Genomic DNA, 19959 nt, shown 5'->3' on the forward strand with positions numbered 1-19959 from the left:
TTATTTATATTCTGCTAAGGAATACAATCTTGATCACCACACTATCCACATTCCTGTTCATGATAGACTGACGTGCAATCCAGACAGAAACCAGGCATGCTTTGGTTAATGCAGTCTGTCTGGTCAGAAAATTGCTCTAAAGAGATTAAAAAAACTCTAAAAAAGAGATCAGAATATTATACCATATGCAAAATAAGTCAGCCATTTCCAAGGAAGGTGAGTCCTTGGGAAAATCCAAATGTAATTTTGAAGAATATTCTAAGGTAACTTTATTTAAAATGTTTTTCTTTCTTTAAATAGCTTTTAAAATTCAGCATCTAAAGGCACGATGACTGGGATATTTTACTTTGGGTCAATTTTTTATGGCTTTTTGTTGTTATTATTACTATTATTTTCAAATATTAAATCAAAATTTCCTGGCTTCTGATTAAGAGCTTCTAGGACATCTGAAAATATCTACTCTGAGCTTAAGAAACAGCAATGAGCACCTCTGTAACTAAGAACTTTTAATATCCCAACCTTGATCCAGACACTGGTAAAGCACTGGGTTTGTTAACAGGCTGTTCTGGGAGAGAAATGATATATCGTAATGGTCTTGTTTTCTTGAAGACAGGGTGCCAAATTCTTTTTGTTGTGCTTACTTCAGGATTTTTCTTCCATAGTAGCAGCAAGAGAAAAAGGCTTCTGCTTTATTCTCAGCTTAAAAATTTAAAAGAAAAGGACTGCAGCCACATCTGCCCAAACATCCCTGTCTCATTTACAAGCTAAGAATAAACCCCAGACCACTTGTCTCTCATAGCCTCGTTAGCCTTTGCATCGGCCACCTTTAGTGTAAGGCAGCAAATGTCCTTCTGTGGCCCATGGAGGGAGACCTGCCTTTTGTACATCAGCTGGCTTGGCTCCCCATGGCCAGGAGCTGCTGCTGAAGGGTTGCAGCTCCGAGCAGCTCAAAGCATCAACACTTGTCCTATGGCCAGCAACACCCACAAGCACTCAGGTTCCCTTTGCTCCATTGGGACAGTGTTTGTGGGCACTCAGTGAAGAGGGTAAGATACGCCTGGACAGCCAAATAAAGAAGGCTACAAGCCCTTAATGTGTTTTCATAAATCTAAACACACAAGAGTGCTTTGGGTAGCCGTGGTGTACATCTACACCAGCTAACTTTCTCACAATGGAGTTCAGGTGAATTCTGACCATACATAACTTTCCCCCACTCCCTACCTCTCATCAGTACTACAAGAAAATGGTAATTTATTATTTTTTTAATGTAAATTAAAAAGAAATAAAATTAGGTTTCCCTCTTTTCCCCATGCATGGCCTTATGGTCTGGTTTGGAAAGATGCTTAGGTCTTCCAAGTGTTTTCCTGTTGTTGCAATAAGATGATGGATAATGAATGTGGTAAGAGCAGCTAAGCTACAGGAAAAGAATCACCTCTTGCCAGAAAGACCAGCATAGTTTGAACTGTCATTTCATGGTTGTAAATAAATCTTTTCATTTTAGTTTTTGGAGCATTAACATAAATTGTTTCCAGATATTCTAGACCTGCATGGCTCATGTCATTGCAGTTTCCAGACACAAATCTTCCTTCCTCAGGGGAAGAGAAATAAACAGATAGAAAATTCTCCACGTGTGAAAAATAGTCAGGTGGGAAAAATGTCTGTACATCTTGAAGGCAGTTTTTGTTTCCTGTGCAGGTGGCTAACACAACATACTGACCCAGGGGCACAGGTAGAGAGAGCCCTAGCACTACTGACCTAAGTCAACAGCAAATCCTCCTTTGGCATCTATAGGGGCTTAATTCTGTGTCCCCAGATGCTGTTACAACAAGAGATCAGAACTTCACTGAATAAACTAAATAACCCCTACATGTTTTAGATAGTTTTCCTTGGCCTCTTTCTCTCACTTGTGCGTGTGCATCTGCACCTCTCAGTGTTCAACACTCCCTAAGAAGAATTGAAATAAGAGATGGACAAAACAGTATTTTTTGGGCTTGCAGACATAGCTGCAGAAGCAGGCAAGGTCTGCTTTTTCAGTAGTCAACAGTGTCATGGGATGGGGGAACACTGGATAATTTATTAATGACGTGATGAGCCCTAATATTTATGTGGTAATATGACAACTTTAGGAATTGCCAATAAAATGAGACTGAGCCAACAGGGAATGAAGAAGAAAGAAGCATAGATTTTGAGTCAGTCTACTAACTTCTTGGTAATTTTCCTGCCAATTCTTACTTCCTGTGAGACACAGTGTGGGTAGTACTAACATTTGGCATAAGTGTAGCTTCTCTTTTGGGCATGCAACAGAAAGCTCTTTCCCTTTTGGAAACTTGTTATGTCTGATGCTGTTGGAGGAAGACTGAATGGCAGAAATAATCAATTTCTCCATCATGATTATGTCGAGAGCAATCTGAAAAACCATAAGTAGAGAATAACTACAGTGATAAAATCCAAAGACTTTCTACCACAAAGAGTAATATGTATAAATTATGATGAGCCTCTGTCCCGCAATGCTTTACAGTCAACAAGTATCAAATAGAAGAGGAAGATATAGATCAATGGCAAGGAGTTTGAATTGCAATTTGTGTCCATCCTGTTTTGGTTTTTTTTTCCCTTAAAGTCTAAAACAGTGCATAAAGCCTGCCCTAAGCTAAACATAAAGGGGTTTTATATAACAGGAATTAATGGACTGGCAAAGTAAGGGACCATGTGTACAAAGTGACCAGCAAAAATATTTCTCAGTATGATTTTTACATTTCTTGATTGTAAGACAACAGTGAAATGACTTGTTTGAAATTCTTTCTAGTATTTAATAGATAAGACCCATTATTACCTCACATTTAATTCTCTCTGGGGCAGAAAAAACCCTGTACGATATGCTCAAAATACCACATAGTAGGTCATGAGATTCAGTCCAAGGCCTGGATTTAAGCAGCCTGGAATTTTGGGATGCTCCACACTTAATTCCAGCTTACTGAATGAAACCACATGAACCTGAATTCCTAACTTTAAGAGATATTGGATCCAAAATTGGTCCCAGATCCAATAAAAGATTCACATAACTAAAGCCAAAATGCAGATCTTGTCTTTCAGTTTCCCAAATCTCTAGAGTTGTTCCTCAAATCTCATCCAGAGCTGCCTCTGCAGCATCTTTATAGAGCAGAATGCATCCCTAAACTTGTTTGAAATGTAGAAATGAGGACTGCCTCTCCCTGCTCAGGGTGAGGGGAACAATCCCCTGGGACAACCTTAGAGCACATTTAACAAAACTAGATCCCTTTCAAGATAGCAGGGCAGGAATTCCTGAAATAGTAGCAGCAATAACTGCTGAATTATTTTGAATTGTTGAATTATTATATTATTATATAAATTATTAAATGCATATATTACACAACACTTACCTCTGCTTCTGTGAAATGCACCCAGAAGACAATACAGCACTCAAGAGGGAAAGTCCTGTGACCAAGAGACAGGAACATCCACCTTCCAGTCACAATGCACTTCTGTATTTCACATTTAGCAGCTTTGGAATGAAATGGTATAAACCTGTTAAGGAATCACAGTCTATAGTTTTTGCTTTTACACCTCATGACTGCAGAGAATTTTTTCACTCTTCAGTATCACATATCTACTTTTAAATCAGGGCTAGAAAGAAGTAATTCTGAAGAAGGGTGAGAAGTACAAGTTCATAAGTGGTTTCCGCTCACATTTTAACTTAGTAATAATGCACATTAAATGGGTACCAAAATCCTATAATTTTGGAAAAAATACCTAGTATAGTCTGGTAAAAAGTACAGATTTCTGTCCTAAATACTGACTATTTGAACAAAAGCTGTCACTCCTCTCAGACTCTCATGTGTCTACACTTACAACTCAGTGTACTTTGGTCTGACTCCATTCTTTTTGCTGACATTACTCCAGAAGGAATTTAAGTCCTGACTAGTTCTTTCTTGGGAATGTCCAAACCTATTACATAGGTTAGGGCTGTAAACAGGCTCAAAACAGAGAGGAAAATCCATGATCATCTTTTAAATGTTCTGGTAAAGACTGCAGGTGTACTTCAAGAGAAGACTAACTTGCTGGAAGCAATTGTTAAGGAAATGTCTCTTTGTATTGTCCCTGTTCTCCTGCCTTATACTTCCATTGGTAGCTGCTGCTGTTGAAAATGGGCTAGAGGGGAGCTTTGGGTAGTCACTGCACTTCTCTCTCCAGCACTTCTTATCAGTCTTATCTAAGTCTTCTTATCAGCCCTGTGATCCTCTCTACACCTTAAAGACAAAGAACACCCTACATACTCCCAGTTCCCCTCTGGGATAAGAAAGTTAATTAGTTCTTAGACCATCTTTAAGGCCAAAGCAGTCACACTGCTAGTCCTGGGTTGGCAGAAGCATAATGACCAGCTGCCAGCATTTGTGCTTCCTCCAAGCACATTTTATGGTTTGTTAGTTTGCCTCTCCTCTTCAGTAGTTACTTGGAATTCATAAGACTTTCCAGCAGTTGAACTACCACTTGCCTACTTCACACATGTAAAAGCACTCACCTCTTAGCCTGTGCTAGTCTCCACAAAATTCAAAATTCAACAGTGGATTGACTTTAAAAAAAAAAAAAAAAAAAAAAAAAAAAAAAAAAAAAAGCTTTCTAGTAATCAAAATAAAGTTTGCCCATTCAGACAGTACTAAAACCTTAATCACATCCCAGCTAGATAGAATGAAAGATAATAACAAAAAATGAAATCCTGGAGGAGAACTCAGGATTTCAGAATGCCCTATGGGTGGCTCCCACTGCCAGAGGGAGAGGACAAACTCCAGGAATCAGCGACCTGTGCCAAGAACACTAAGCAAGTAACATTTTGTTTAAAACTGAGAGCTGAAGTTGGCAAAAGGACTGCAGCTGCTGTAAATGTCACATGTGCATGAAAGACAGAGGTAGCCACTTAAGCTATTAGTACTCAGAACATTTAAGGATTTATAGATCAGATGTGGCTTAAAGAGGAGATGCAGCCTGGCAGGCAGTGAAGATCATGCAGTCCAGGTGGCGTGGAAATTGGGAAATTCCCTCTCCTAAGCAGGCAGCTATGCCCTGCTCCAGCTGTAACCTCCAAACAGATTCAGGTGGAACACATGCTGCAAGCCTCAGGTTAAGAAAGAAGGTGATGATTGTAATGAAATGCAAAATAAATTATCCCAGGCAATAATAAATATTCATCAAAGGATTTGTGTCATCTTTACTCGTGTGTGCATCCAGAAAAGGATAGAGATGTAACAAAACCTGAGGAGCAAACATCAATTGTCCCTAATTCAGACAAGCTGAAACATCATATACAGTTTCTTCTATTTGCTTTTTCCCTTCCATAATCATTGTTTGACATTTGTCTGAGCCATGACATCTGGGAGCCAACTCCCATCTGTGTCCTAATACACTACAGCTGTTGGATAACTCCTTCAGTTGCATCAGAGGAGAATCAGATACACAGTCACAGATCCTACACCTCCTGTGCCCATAGTCCCATGCCTAAGCAGTCCCATGCATAAGCAGAGATGGAGGGTTGGTGTCTGCCTGTGGAGGAATGATTGCCAGACACTGGCTTACTGAGACTGCAGAGAAAGAAGGCTCAGAAGCACATAACTGTGGTGCCTGATAGGCTGTGAATGACTAAAGTCTGCTAGCAATGTAAGCCTCTTGCCTTATGCAGGAGATGTTGCTTCTGGAAATTAGCTGGCTCATCCTCTTAATGGACTGGACTCCCTCCATCCACTAGAGAAAGACCTTCTTGTTGCAGACCTATAGGTCAAATTCCATTTACAGAATCCTTCATACTCAGAGTTTACTCCTCCCTCTCATCTCTAACTCTAGGTCTGGCCAAAAATGGATCAAGAGATGGCTAATTAAATGGGTTGCACTGAAAAATTCATAGCCCAGCTTCTTTCTATTGTGTTCATTTATTTGACTGAAAGTTGGATTAAAACTGAGGTACAATGTGATAAACAAGAATTGATAAACCTTTCCTGGGGGATTGGGTCGTGTAGCTCAGTCTGACATGTGTCTGTTCCTGTCTTTGTGGCAGGATAGCTGGACTCCAGACACCATGACTGAACGCTTCGACTGCCACTACTGCAAAGAATCTCTATTTGGTATGAAGTACATCCTGAAGGAGGACAGCCCCTACTGTGTGAAATGTTATGAAAATCTTTATTCCAACACCTGTGAGGAATGTAAAAATCCTATTGGTGCTGACTGCAAGGTATGTTGGATTTGTGTCTTGCTACAGAGATCATGACAGAGCAACCTGGATATACACAGCTGTGAGATCTGGAAGGATCCAGCCTAACAGCTACACAGGGGTTTCATTTGATGGGACAGCATGTTTTCTGAACCTCTCTATCTGTTTTATGTTATTTCACTTGGCAAACCTTTCTTTACCAGGCATGGTAATAGAAATGCAGTCCTGTAAATCACAGAAGGATCTGATGCTGTGATGTAAGAAATTCTCTTAAATTCATTGGGAAAGCCTTTCCTCAGGGCCAGCTGGAATCTGAAAGGGTGAAAGCAGCTGGTTGTATCTACCTTTGGATCAGAGGGAGCTAAGCCACTGGTGGCTTTGCAGTGACCACACTTTTGTGGTCATGAAGCGACAAGACATGGTCAAGCCAAGGTGCTAATTTGGAGGCCACAGAAATCTAGCTGATGCTGACCCAAGCAATAAATCAGATAGAGTTAGAAAAATTAGCCTTTTAAATACAGAAAGATGATAGTAGAAAGATTAGCCTTTTAGATACAGAAAGATGATAGTGGAGTCTAATTAAAGAATGGGATGGACAGAACAGAGGCCTTGCTTGCTTGAGTTATGCACTGCTATAACATGTGGAAACACCTGTCTGGTACAAATTAGTTGTGACTATCTGTATTTCTTTTAAATTAATTAAAACAACTGAAGTTCATGCCAGTTTCAACCTGACCAAATGAAGACAAAGGAGCCATCCAGTGAAGTGTCTGTTATACAGCTACCAACAGACTTCATCAGATATACATCCTCCTTGTATAAAATTGACCTGTTCAGAGTTGGGCAAGATTTTTGCTGACAGAGATTGCAGTAGTACTGCAATTTGTATTGTATGGCCATAGGATTCTCCCCTGACCTGAAGATATCTGATTTTTGATTCCCTTCTGCTGACCTGTACCTCTAGAAAGACAAACTAATTCCCTTTAGTGATACTACCACTCAATTGCAAGTTCAGAGATGTAAAAATATGTGCTTACTCAGACTGGAAAAAACAAATGTATCATATCTTTCAAATTGATCTACAACACCCTATTGGCAAATCAGTAGGAAAGTCCCTTTCAGAAGCCTTAAAAAGGTAAAAATGTTTCACCACCAAGATAGGGAACTGGCAATAATCTGTAAAAAGGTATAAAATTGCCAGCTTTCCTACAGCTCATAAATATTCAGGTTAGAGATGAGATGCAGCTGGCCTGGCCTGACCTGAAAAAGCAAAATATTCCTGCCTCCTTCCAGAATGTGCTTTTGTTTTAAGGTCTCTTTCTAATCCCCTGAGAAGATATTTCCATGTGCTGATAGTCAAGAATTTAAAAACTTGGACCAGCTTCAACAAATCTCAGTCAAAGTATTCAGGAATTAATCAGGCTGAACTTTTCAACCCAGTTTTATGTATTTAGGGAGTGTGGGTGTTATCCAATATACTGCTTTTCTTTACTTTTAACTGAGACACACTCTAATATCAGATGTATAAAAAAATAAAGTCCCAACTGTCTGCAATCTAAGAATATTTAATCTATGTAAAGAAGCAGAACTATATGTGGAAAACACAGCTAAGAGATAGTAAATAAAGATTTCTTAAAGAGCTATAAAGCATGCCAGAAACAAATGTGTTCTTTTTAGTTTCTGTGACTGCTGTTTGTGCCTGTCCATTCTTTATGGTGTAGCTTTTGAAGCTGTTGACCAATTTTAAGCAAATTCTGACAGATGGATAATAGTTGAAACTTAAATTCCTGCAAGTTTTCTGAAAAAAACCCCAAGTCTGGGTAGAAAAAGAGATCCTGTCAATGTTCTTACTGAGAAAAACAACTAGAGTAGTTTTTCAATGACAGTAATAGACACTAGAGAACACGTTTGAGAGAGCCCTTATGAGTACCTCAGCCACAAGATGAGTTTCAGATGAAGTGTGTGCACTATACGACTGAGAATAATTCAGCCATGAAACAGTTTCAAAATAATCAGGCTTCTCCTCAATAAACTGTAGGGGCACATAGGTATATAAATACATAAGAAACACACACAGGCATATATATATATATATATATATATATATATATATATATATGCATTTTTACATAAATCTTTTTACACATTGCATTTACTTTTTGACCTGAACAAAGAAGATAGATAGTGCTATGTTTGGGAATAAAACCTGTGTGTTTACTGTATGTATGAAATGGACTCCAATTTGTTTGGATGCTCGACATAATCTAAAAATGTAAAATTTGGAATAAAAAATCTAATGGAGTGACAGTGTCATGAGAAAAGGTCACATCCAAGCCTCTGCATCTGGCAGTGGTGTCCACACTTACATACACATTACAGCCTGGAAAGTCCCACATAGTTATCATGTCAGATTTTCCTTTGCAAGTCCCTTCTTGGCCACCATTCTTTCTCCACACTGAGAAAAGCCGCGCCAAGAACCAGATGTTCTTAATTTCCTTCTTTCTCACCCTCCCAATTACAATCAAATCTCCGATAAGTGGCAGGGTAACAACAAAGTGAAACCATGGGTGCTGAGAAGAGGACACTTGTAACACTCAAATTCTGACAGCACTGAACTCCGAGAGGATGAAATTGATGCTGGATTTTCACATTGTGTTTTAGCTATAGCACAGAGACCCCACAAGACAACAATGCTGTAGAGAAACTTACCTCAAATTCAAGTCATGGCAGAATTTTCTTCACTATCTTTCTAGTTTCTAGGATAGTTTATGGGTAACTGTGAACACAACTGAGTAATAACTAATTTGTTCTTTATTGTAAAAGAACAAGTCTTTTCCACCAAAAAATCCCAGAATGACAACATATGTCTGAACGACAGCTCTGGGCATAGGCCATTTCACTAACTGTAAACAGCTCTAGTTGATGCTTACAAAAATTTCACAGACAAATTAAAAACTTAATTTACTAAGGGGTAGGTGGCACCAGCAAGCAGTATGAAAACACGATGCCATTTCTCTCATACCTATTACACATTACACATCATCCATATGCCAATGGATTATAGGAGAAATTTACTTTTTCTAGAAAAATTGGCATTTTATTGGTTAAGTCCCTGGTGAATGCACACCACACCTACAGTTTCATGCTTATTTCTGGAAATCCATACATCTTGTACCCATTTTCTTAACTGCTGAATGATTACTTTTGGTTGACTTTGGCTTTTTTAATACTTTTCTTGCAGATCCTATGGTATAGAAACCATTGCAAACACAGGAAATACCTGCAGTAATCCTATGTTTAATTCAGTCCACAAGTTGGCCTTGGCAGGCAGAAGGGGCTGAAAACTCTCTCTGTGAAATGTGAAAATTAAATTATGAGTGGATTGTGAGATACAGCTACTGTGTCAGCACACAGGTCAAAAATGGCTCAAAAGGGTCATTCTCACACATAAACAAAACAAAAAAATAAAACCTCCAGTAATGAGGATCAGGGAAGGAAAAAAATAATTTATTTTCTCATTTTAAATATTTAAACCCTGTCCCAACATGCAACACTTTTTCAGCTCATTACTGAATCTCAGCCTAGTTGTTGTAAACTGAAATGGTAAAAGAGGTGGATACTTTAATATTTTTTCATACATGTAAGAGGCTCAGTACAGCACAATATTGCTTGTTTTTACCTTTTCTCAACATACTTTTATAGGTATATGCCAGTCTAACATACTTAAATGTTCTGCTACAGGGTATGTGTAGCTAAAATCTGTATGGCATTTAGTTGGAGTAGCCCATTTCCTACATTCAACCTTCTGAAAAGACTATTGTCTTTTCAAAAAAGCCATAAGCAACATCTACAGTTACTGTTCTGGTAATAAACTCTCTAAACTCCTTCTTTGTACTGGGTTCTGCTGAAAGCCCATTCAAGAGAAATGGTACTGTATAATGGCTTCAGTTTGCTTAGACTTCAAAAGCCTGAGGAGAAGACAATAAAAATGCAGAGTATGAGGAGTCCAAGCTTAACCCAGTTAACTGGTGACCTTAGTCTAAGAGAGTCTTCTGGGTTTTTTTGAAAAACCACTCTTTACTAAGTAACATGCAGTTCCACCCTAGAGGCCAAGTAAACCATACTGGAGCAAAACTATACTATGGAGAAGCTGTAGAACTTGATCTTGCCAAACAGTTATCTTGTCAAAGTTTTCATTGTGGGTGTCATAATGAAAATAAGTGAAAATAAACTTGTATATCACTTGTACTTCTGCTGGAACAGATTTATTTGGGCTACAATCAGCTAGAATAAACTAGAATTCACATGCCTAGACTAAATCTGATGTTCTTTCAGCCTAACAGAGGAGCAGCCTGACATTCAGAAAGCTTTAAGTCAGTTTTTGCACGTTTTCCCAATGTAGAATTTGTTCCAGATTGATACATCCACAGTTTATGGAAAGCTAAAGGCTCCAGTAATATATACAACATGCTGAAATAGACCAAACCTCCTTTTCAGTGATCTAAGAACACTCATGATGCATAAATGGCTTCCTCAGTACCTTGAACTTCCTTGCTATCAGATGTGACAGATTCAGAGAGAGAAAGCAATATCCATTTCATCAGTCTAATATTCTGCTGTCAAAGCCAGATATCTTAGACTCTCTACATTCAATGACAATAGTTGTTAAAGTAATCCAGAGTAGCTAAAGATTATTCAATCCACTTTTTACCTTGGGTACTTTTTGTTGTAGTTCTGCTTCATTACTTCATCCAGATGAAATATCTGCTACTGTCACCCATCTACTGCCTATAAAATCTTGCCATCATAACTGACTCTGAGATCAAATCTTTCATCATTGACACCTAATCTTTGTCTTCATTACTCCTCTTCTAAAAGGCATGCACATTCTTCAAGGCATAATTTCATTGATAAAATAAGCATACATCAGCACATGAATTTTGAATATTAAAAAATAGCTTGCTGAAAATTGCAAAAACAGGAGATGACAGCTGGTGAGCAAAAAATGATCAAATGCATCATGTTACAAGAGAAAGAAAATCAGATCTGTTGTTCTACTTTCTAAAAGGCAAATTTCAGTTCTTTTGGAAAGCATTGTATATAGTTTTTTTCTGTTGAAAATATAATATGAGACCAGATTTAGGCTATTTGACTTCACCTAAAGAGAAGAAAAAATATGTAAGTAATTTCCAAAGAAGATTGGTTTGAATTTGCTATTAGAAAAAATTAAAATTTTACAGTCAGAAATTTGTGTCATTTCAAAAGGATTTAGCTGAAATGAATTGATGAGCTGAATAAACAATGGTCTGAAAGCTGTAAAGTAGAAGTCTTAGATATTTTATCACAGAGTGCAATCTCAGAGATGAAAGACACATTGGGTATCAATTGTTACTCACATTGATTCAAAAAATTTAGGTGAGTAGAACAGATGTCCAAACAGAAATGCTTAATTATATGGTCAAATTCTGACAGAAATTACTAGAGTTTAACAAGCTACCACATATCAGCTGAGCTAGATGAAACTATTTCAGTGTTTCCTGCTAGTTGTTTATGAGAATATGGCTCCCAAAAACACAATGTTATTTTAGTTAACCTAAATTTGTGGTATCTTTTGTTTACCCTGGGTTAAGATTGCACATTTGAATTTACATTTGACTGTATTGACTGACATAGTACAGCTTATGCCAGATCAGATATGAACCCTTTGTGATGATTCACACAAATGAAAATCAGGAATTCATTATTGTAGCACTTGCTCTTTTCCTTCAGTTCATCCAATTAGGTTAGTGCCTGCAATAAATATGCAGTAGATCTTGAGCTAGAAACTGAGAACTTATTTCAGCTGAGTTTTTATACTCCCTATTCAGGACAATTCTAGCCTTTCACACTTCCAACCCAAACCAGAGCCTTGGTATTTTGGGGTAAACACCATTTCTTGTAATCATCCAAACTCTATTTTGTTTGAAGTCCAAAGACACTGTTCAAGTGTTACATGAACAGGCCACCTTAATTTAAATTTTAAAAAGCACAATCCACCCTTTTAGGTCACAATTTTGAGCTTTTAATTAATAAAAGGAACCACTGTGAAGAGTATTTTAAATACTAACATGCCCACACTAATCCCTTGACCTGTACTCTGGATCACTGGATCCAGGTACGATGCGGTCTTGTATCCTTCAGTACAATCCATATCTGAAAAATAGGTAAAACAAACCACAAATGTCAGTAAAGATTTGTTGTGGTGAAAAAAACCCCAAAGATATCAGAGTCATTCCACTCTTGGTGCAAATCTGTTGAAAAAATACCAGAATGCAATTAGGAAAAAATATTTCTGTTTAGGAGTAAATAGCTATGAAATGAACTAGAAATCAGCAATAGTTAAGGCAAATAGGGGAAGTCTACCATACCTATCAGGTTAACAAGTTTTAATGCAGCTCAAAAGTGGGGGTTTATTTTCAAACAAAATACCTAAGTGAATTTAGCTGCTCCTCTGTCACATACAAAAAGTGTTACCTTGAACTGAAAAAGGGTTGATGGTTGATAGTTGTCTTGAGCTGCTCTTGATTATCCCAGCAAAATAAGGTCACCTTTGTCAGAACATTTTGTTTTCTTCAAATAAGCCCCAGCTCCTGGCTGGAGTTCAGATTTGGATATGTTTGCATTCTCTGAGCTTCCAGTTGTGCAAACCATTCATTCCACTTTGTGGTTTTGGATTTCCACAGGATCTGTCTTACAAGGACCGCCATTGGCATGAAACCTGCTTCCACTGCTTCCAGTGCAAGAATTCTTTGGTGGACAAACCTTTTGCTGCAAAAGAGGAACATCTACTTTGTACTGACTGCTACTCCAACGAATACTCTTCCAAATGTAATGAGTGCAAGAAGACTATTATGCCAGGTTAGGATGCTCACTTTTTGGACTATATATCAAGCCCAAACTCAGGAAATTTGTGAGAAATATTTCTCCTTGACTATCTCTACTAAGTCATGCTAACTGTAAAAAAATGGTGAGGGTACATTCTAGGCCACTTCTGTGACCAGAACATTTAAAGTTCATAATGGCTCATGGAAGAACTTCCTTTCACTTGAAACCTTTTGTCTAATTAGCTAAATTTGGCTCTCTCAGACAGATGAAAAATTGGTCAAAGTGCCTCTGAGGTCCTTCTTGAGCACAACAATATCAAGAAAGAGGGAAGAGCTATTTTCTTTTTCAACATGAAACATGAAGTTATAGTAATATGTTGCTAAAACCTGATCTTCTCACATGAATACTATAGCATTCTATGATGATTTGAGGGCTTTAAAATTGAAGTGCTATCAATGCAGAAATAAAATATTAAAAGGCAAATTGAAGAATTCTCATATGACACACTCCATAATGATTACTCGTTACTTTGTCAGCTAGTTCTGACATTGGTCATCTCAGATAAAAAGAGAAAACCACAACATTTTGATCCTAGGTGTAAAAATGAAGGCTTGATGATGAAATAGGACAACAATATTTAGAAGCAGGTGACCTTATCTATTCATGACTGAGTTTAGGCATATCCTATTATTCCATGTGCACATAGAATTATTAATTCCACGTAATTAAAACTGACATGCTTTGGAATGGTCAGTTCTTGTTTTAAAGCTGGAACTACATGACACACAAAGTCCACTCACATCTCAGAAAGCGAGTTGTATCCTGGGCTGCATCCAAAGCAGCATGAGCAGCAGGCCAAGGGAGGTAATCCTGCCCCATAACTTTGCTCTTGAGTATTCCCACCTGAAATGCTGCATCCAGCTCTGGGAACCCCAACACAAGAGGAACATGGAAGAACATGAGAGGAGGTCTAGAGGAGGTCCACAAAGAGGGCTGGAGCACTTTGCTTATAAAGACAAGTTGAGAGAGTTGGGATTGTTCACCCTAAAGAAGAGAAGGCTCTGGGGAAACCTGATTGCAGCCTTTCAGTACTGAAAGGGGACCCTTAACAAAGATGAGGACAAACCTTTCAGCAGGGCCTGTTGCAATAGAACAAAGTGTAACAGTTTTAAAGTAAAAGAGGGTTGATTTAGATTAGATATAAGGAATAAGTTTTCTACAATGAGGGGGTAAGGTAAAACACTGGAACAAATTGCCCAGAGAGGTGGTGGATTTCCCATGCCTGGAAAAATTCAAGGTCAGTTTGGATGGAGCAATCTCATTAAATTGAAGATGTCCCTGCTTACTGAGAGGGCTTGGACTAGATGATCTTTAAAGGTTCCTTTCAACCAAAACTATTCTATGAGTCTATGATTCTATAATTTTATGTGTATATATTTTTAATACTGTTCATTGGATTCATTGCCACTGTCAGTGATTTACTGAAAGGATCTCTTTTTGTCTATTATGCCAGCTTTTCATTGATATGTAGTAATGGAGGCTGGATTCAGTGACCAGAATCCCTTCTTCTCCTATAACCCAAAAGAGAAGAAAACAATTTTTGTAAGCTTTACAACTACTCACTGGTCTCTAGCTGCTTACCCAAAATAGCTGGGACGTCACCATACTGGAAGAGCAGTACACTCAGCATGTTTTTCCTACTTACACAGCACACCATGGTAGTACAGGAGCTACAGCAGAGGAGCATGGTCACCAGTAGAAGCATAATTCATTTTGAAAGAACCAGCAAGTGATTGGATAGGCTTTGTGGAGATTGTTAATGCTAAACTTGACCTTTGCTTTGAGCTACTAAATGTAAAATGTAGATTTAATGAAGCCTTATCATGACATGCCCATTTAAGTGATTACAAGCTTGGTCTTTCAGTCGTTTTGCAAACTAAACTCATGCTGACTTCAGTCTAGCAGCTAACAAAACAGAGCTCTCCTTGTTTTGAATTTCAGTGACAACAACTGAGAGAGCAGAGCTGAAAATGTGAAAATAAAATTCTAGACTATTAAAAAGATTATCCACATCTCCTTTTTCCAGAATATTATTCCTTCAAGGGCTGATTTATTTGCTTCTTGACATGACATAGGAAGTTACCAGCATAGAGAGAGTAAAATTTGTAGAAGGTGATTATTAATAAAATGGAAGAATGTAAGCATCAGAAAGAAAGGTAATTGACATTTCAGTTACTACTGATGCAAGTCAATTAAAAAAAAAAAAACAAAAAAAAAAAAACCAGCAAACAAATCCTGAAGTATGCCTCTCAGCAGAATTTAATGAGATCATAAAAGAAGAAAAATATGCAACTAGTAAATAAAGATTAATTAATTCTTGAGAAGGGGAAAAATGGTAAAACTTCACCCTGCAGTAATGGCGGTGCGCAGAATTGGCACCAAAGGCATTAGTGTCGTTCTTCATCATTAGCCAACTTGATCAGCTTGTCAGTCTTCCAAATATTTGACTTTGTGTTTGCTATTACAGGCTCCAAGAGTGATGCAGAACTGTAGGAACAACATTTGTTTGTTTATCCTTCTGGCCAGTATCAAATATTCTGACTCAAACTGGTACATAGGAAATCAACTTGTGCAAAGAAATTTATCCATATAATAGGGCATCTTCAATTTCCTGGAAGGGCTCAGAGTCCACCTGCCATACCGTGGAGTGAATCTGCAAAGAACACTATCTGAACCCTAAAACTTTGTTCTAGGGAAGTGCATTTATTTCCTAACTACCATACCACTTTCTGCTTTTTAAGAAAGGATTTTTTAAATTCCACATTTCAACCATATTTTGAATTCATCTGAACACAGAGAGCTTATTTTTTTACTGAAAGGTTCAAGAGAGAAAAAAACATTTAGGATAACTGTTGCTGAGCTGGAAACAATTTCAAAACTATAATACACCTCAATGAGACAAAAAAAAAGGCCCCCAAGCAGATATGAAATAATCCATTGTCTCAGGCAGTGACTATATTTCATTGGAAAAGGGAGGCAAGATGCTTGTCAGGAATTGCTTGCCCCATCCCTGCAGTGTTCAAAGCCAGGCTGGATCAGGTTCTGAGAACCTGGACCAGTGAAAGGTGTCCCTGTCCATGGCAGGGAGTTTAAAACTAGGTGATCTTTAAGGTGTCTTGCAGCCCAAATAATTCTTTGAGTCTGTAATTAACTAGGTTCCTTGCTGCTATTTGAAAAAGAAACAAAACAGATGTGGAATGAATGAGGTCAAGCTTTAATGAGGAATGGCTTTACCTCCACTCAGCAATAACAGCAGCTTATATTGGTGTCTGTCCAATTTGCTTGAATCTTCAAGTGCATTGGAATTCATTATTTCCCTAATAATACCACAAAAAGCTGTTCTAGGCTGTAGCTATTTGCAATAAAGGTTTCTGTTCTTTGCAGGAGTAGAACCACTTGCTCTCCAAAAAACTAAAATGATACTAATGTCATACAAAGCTGGTAGGAACATGAAATAGCCTCTAGCTCATAGCTGCAATGCTTCTTGACTGACAGCCGGCTGCCAGGCAAACAAGAGCTACAAACTGCATTTTTCTCATCCAGAAGTTCAGTTGATGCTCTGGTCTCATTACAGGTACTCGGAAAATGGAATACAAGGGCAACAGCTGGCACGAGACCTGCTTTATCTGCTACCACTGCCAACAGCCAATTGGGACAAAGAGCTTCATCCCTAAGGACAATCAAAACTTTTGTGTACCCTGCTATGAAAAGCAGTTTGCCATGCAATGTGTCCAGTGCAAGAAGGTAATGCTCTTATTTTGCTTACATGAAACCTAAGAGGTTGAAATCCATCCCATTTTATATCCAAGTAGGCAGACTATCTCTTTTTTGTATGTGTAAAAGGATTAAGAATTAACTGGTTTTAAGAGATGATATAATTTCAGTTCCACTTACTTGTAAGAGAAAACTCCCTGACAAAGTCTGGAGAAGCAGAAAATAAATACTTCATCTAAAATATTAATTAACCTTTCCCAAAGAAAGTAACAGGCAGGTTGAAGCATGTCAGGTAATTCCTCCACCATGAAGAAAGGGACAGTGATGAGACAAACTCTAGTAGATGCATATGAAAAGCAACATACAAAGAGTTGTTTGAAAAACAGAGTACAATTGAGTGAGATTTTACATTATATGCAGAATAAAGTATTTTTAGCATGTGGCTTCTTTTTATAAATAAGGAAATTACAATAAAACTCTAGCATGATTTTCTATAGGTCATCTCCAAGCAAAATTATAATCTTGCTGTTGCTAAGTCTTCTTACCCTCTTCCCATCCACTAAAATCTCATCACCCTTCCTCTTTACCAAATCAAAATACAAACCTGCCACTCTTAAGAAACCACTTTCTTGTCTTTTTTTTCCTAAACCAGGCTATCACCACAGGAGGCGTTACCTACCGGGAGCAGCCGTGGCATAAGGAGTGTTTTGTGTGTACTGCATGCAAGAAACAGTTGTCTGGACAGCGCTTTACCTCCAGGGATGAGTTTGCATACTGCTTGAGCTGCTTCTGCAACCTCTATGCCAAAAAGTGTGCTGGATGCACAAACCCAATCAGTGGTAGGTCTCTCATGGCTGGTGCCTTTACATTTCATGTCAGTTTTGTGTGTTGGGTTGCTACTAAAGGCAAAACTAAACAAAAAGTCTGACCTGGTACAAGAGATGCCCAATTAAATATTTTCATGGAACTCTAGCTAGTCATTTTTGAGGTTAAGTAAAAGACAATTACTACTAAGAGACATTTTTCCCTTTTTGGTTTTTTTCTTCTGTACAACTTCAATACACCTGATGATAACTGCCATAGCCTCAAACTCCAGAATGCTTTTTTAATAACCTGCTTCTTTTCCTGAGGCATTCTTCCCTCAGGGCTATAAATCAAGCCATGACACTTGACAGATTTCTTTTTTAATTATCTAAATGCACCTCTACAAAACATAATGTAACATACTCAGGCACCATAAAACATTCTGTAAAAAACTACCAGAATTCTGTTCAGAGACAGGTGCTTTTCTTTTCTTTTCTTTTCTTTTCTTTTCTTTTCTTTTCTTTTCTTTTCTTTTCTTTTCTTTTCTTTTCTTTTCTTTTCTTTTCTTTTCTTTTCTTTTCTTTTCTTTTCTTTTCTTTTCTTTTCTTTTCTTTCTGCTGTATGTTGCAGAGCCATCCCTTGGAAGTTCATTTCTGCCATTATCACTAGGGATAACAGCCTTGCTCATTAACTTTGCTGAAAGTAACAGAAGTAACATTTGAGGATGAAAATAGTCACTACAGAATAAGAATAGCAAAATTAGCACAGCAACAAACAGATTTGTCACAATGGAACTTTTTCACTGCTGTATGTCAGACCTCCATGTCAGTCTGCATGACCTGATGGCTGACCTGCTATTCTTTTCTTGTAACAGAACGATTTTGCTTTTCAAACAGGACTCGGAGGAACCAAGTACATCTCTTTTGAAGAACGGCAGTGGCATAATGATTGCTTTAACTGTAAGAAGTGCTCCCTTTCATTGGTGGGTCGTGGCTTCCTCACAGAAAGGGATGACATCCTTTGCCCTGAATGTGGAAAGGATATTTAAAGCTCAAACTAAGAGGTGAGGAAGAAGGGAGGAAAGCTGTGCTTGCAATATATAGTCTGAAACGCATGGATGTTCAGAGCTAGCTTTGCCACTCTGTGTCTCACTGTACTATTAACATTTCTTAACCTTTTTCTTTATACTCTCCAAATCTGGAGGGAAAACAACGTGAAAATCTCTAATAGCAGTGTTGGTGTTTAATATTTCTACCAATAACAAAAAATAATGCAAAACCCATGATGTAAAACTATTTGGCTGGTTTTGACATAACAGTATTTTTAAGGGTTTGGGTTTTTTTCCTAAAAATATTCCAGTTACAAGCAAGTGATACAGTTCAGGGATTACAATGGCCACACACAATACATTCATAGGTGGATATTCAGGATGAAGCCTTCGAGCCCACTGAAGTCAATGACAAAGGCCATTCAATTCCAATAAGGCAGGTGTAACCTCAGTGTTCTTGAACTATGTGACTAGTGTGTGCTGTCAAGTCTGTAGAAAGACTGAAAAAGTAGAGTGTGTTTCAATGTACATGGATTTGTGACATGCCGTAAAGAGATAATGATGAAACAGTGGAAGTGGGAGTGCTTCATGACAGGTACATATTTTATTGCATGTCTAGCTGATCATTGTGTGAAGTACAAGTTCTGATCGACAGTGTCAGTATTACAGTTAGTTGACATTACACTGCACATTGTATTTTTCAAAATAAAATCGTTTAAAACAAAACTGTGATTGTGGCTTAATTGTATTTACATAATATTTACAAAAATGTTTTCACATTCTGAAGAAACACAATGCATACAAACACAAACCTTTTTGCACCCAATTTTTGGGAGTGTGAAGTTTAGACAATTCTCAGGAGGGCCCTGCTGTACAACAAAATCTGTTACTAATTGAAGTCAGTAGGAAAACTATCAGCAAAAACGAACAAATGTGTAAAAACACACACTGAACTGACTGCAGCTGCTAAAAATGTATTCATAGGCTCTAAACTTAAGCCCAAAATATTTTTCTTCTCAGCAGGGAAGGAGGTCAAGACAACTCAAAAGTCTGTCTTTGCTGAAGCCAGTTTAACTTCTATAGCAGGGCATGCTTTAATTTTGTTCTTTGTTGGGATACATGTTACTCTATGTTGCAGCATAATTTCTGCTACATGTTTGCCACAGCAGCAACGGTCAGCAACAGCATGCTGGCAGGACAGCAACATCAAAAAGAAACAATACAAAGTAAGATAAACCTTTTCCCAAAGCAA

General features: G+C 37.9%; 1 protein-coding gene across 4 annotated transcripts in view; it reads left to right on the forward strand.

Annotated features, from left to right (window-relative positions):
- Window positions 1-19445, forward strand: part of FHL2 (four and a half LIM domains 2) — a 105271-nt gene extending 85826 nt beyond the window's left edge. For 2 of the 4 annotated variants that reach the window (XM_083855510.1, XM_083855508.1), the window contains exons 2-6: window positions 6062-6238; window positions 12940-13114; window positions 16716-16885; window positions 17508-17694; window positions 18556-19445. In XM_083855510.1, coding sequence (XP_083711636.1) covers window positions 6083-6238; window positions 12940-13114; window positions 16716-16885; window positions 17508-17694; window positions 18556-18707 — 840 coding nt within the window. In that variant the 5' untranslated portion in view covers window positions 6062-6082 and the 3' untranslated portion in view covers window positions 18708-19445. Of the gene's footprint in view, window positions 1-5855; window positions 5968-6061; window positions 6239-12939; window positions 13115-16715; window positions 16886-17507; window positions 17695-18555 lie in introns of those variants that run through there. The other 2 variants (XM_083855507.1, XM_083855509.1) reach the window with 2 other exon arrangements.
- Window positions 19446-19959: the final 514 nt, after the last annotated feature.

This window comes from Zosterops lateralis (genome assembly GCF_965231275.1).
Source record: "Zosterops lateralis genome assembly, chromosome: 2".
NCBI classification, from domain to species: domain Eukaryota; kingdom Metazoa; phylum Chordata; class Aves; order Passeriformes; family Zosteropidae; genus Zosterops; species Zosterops lateralis.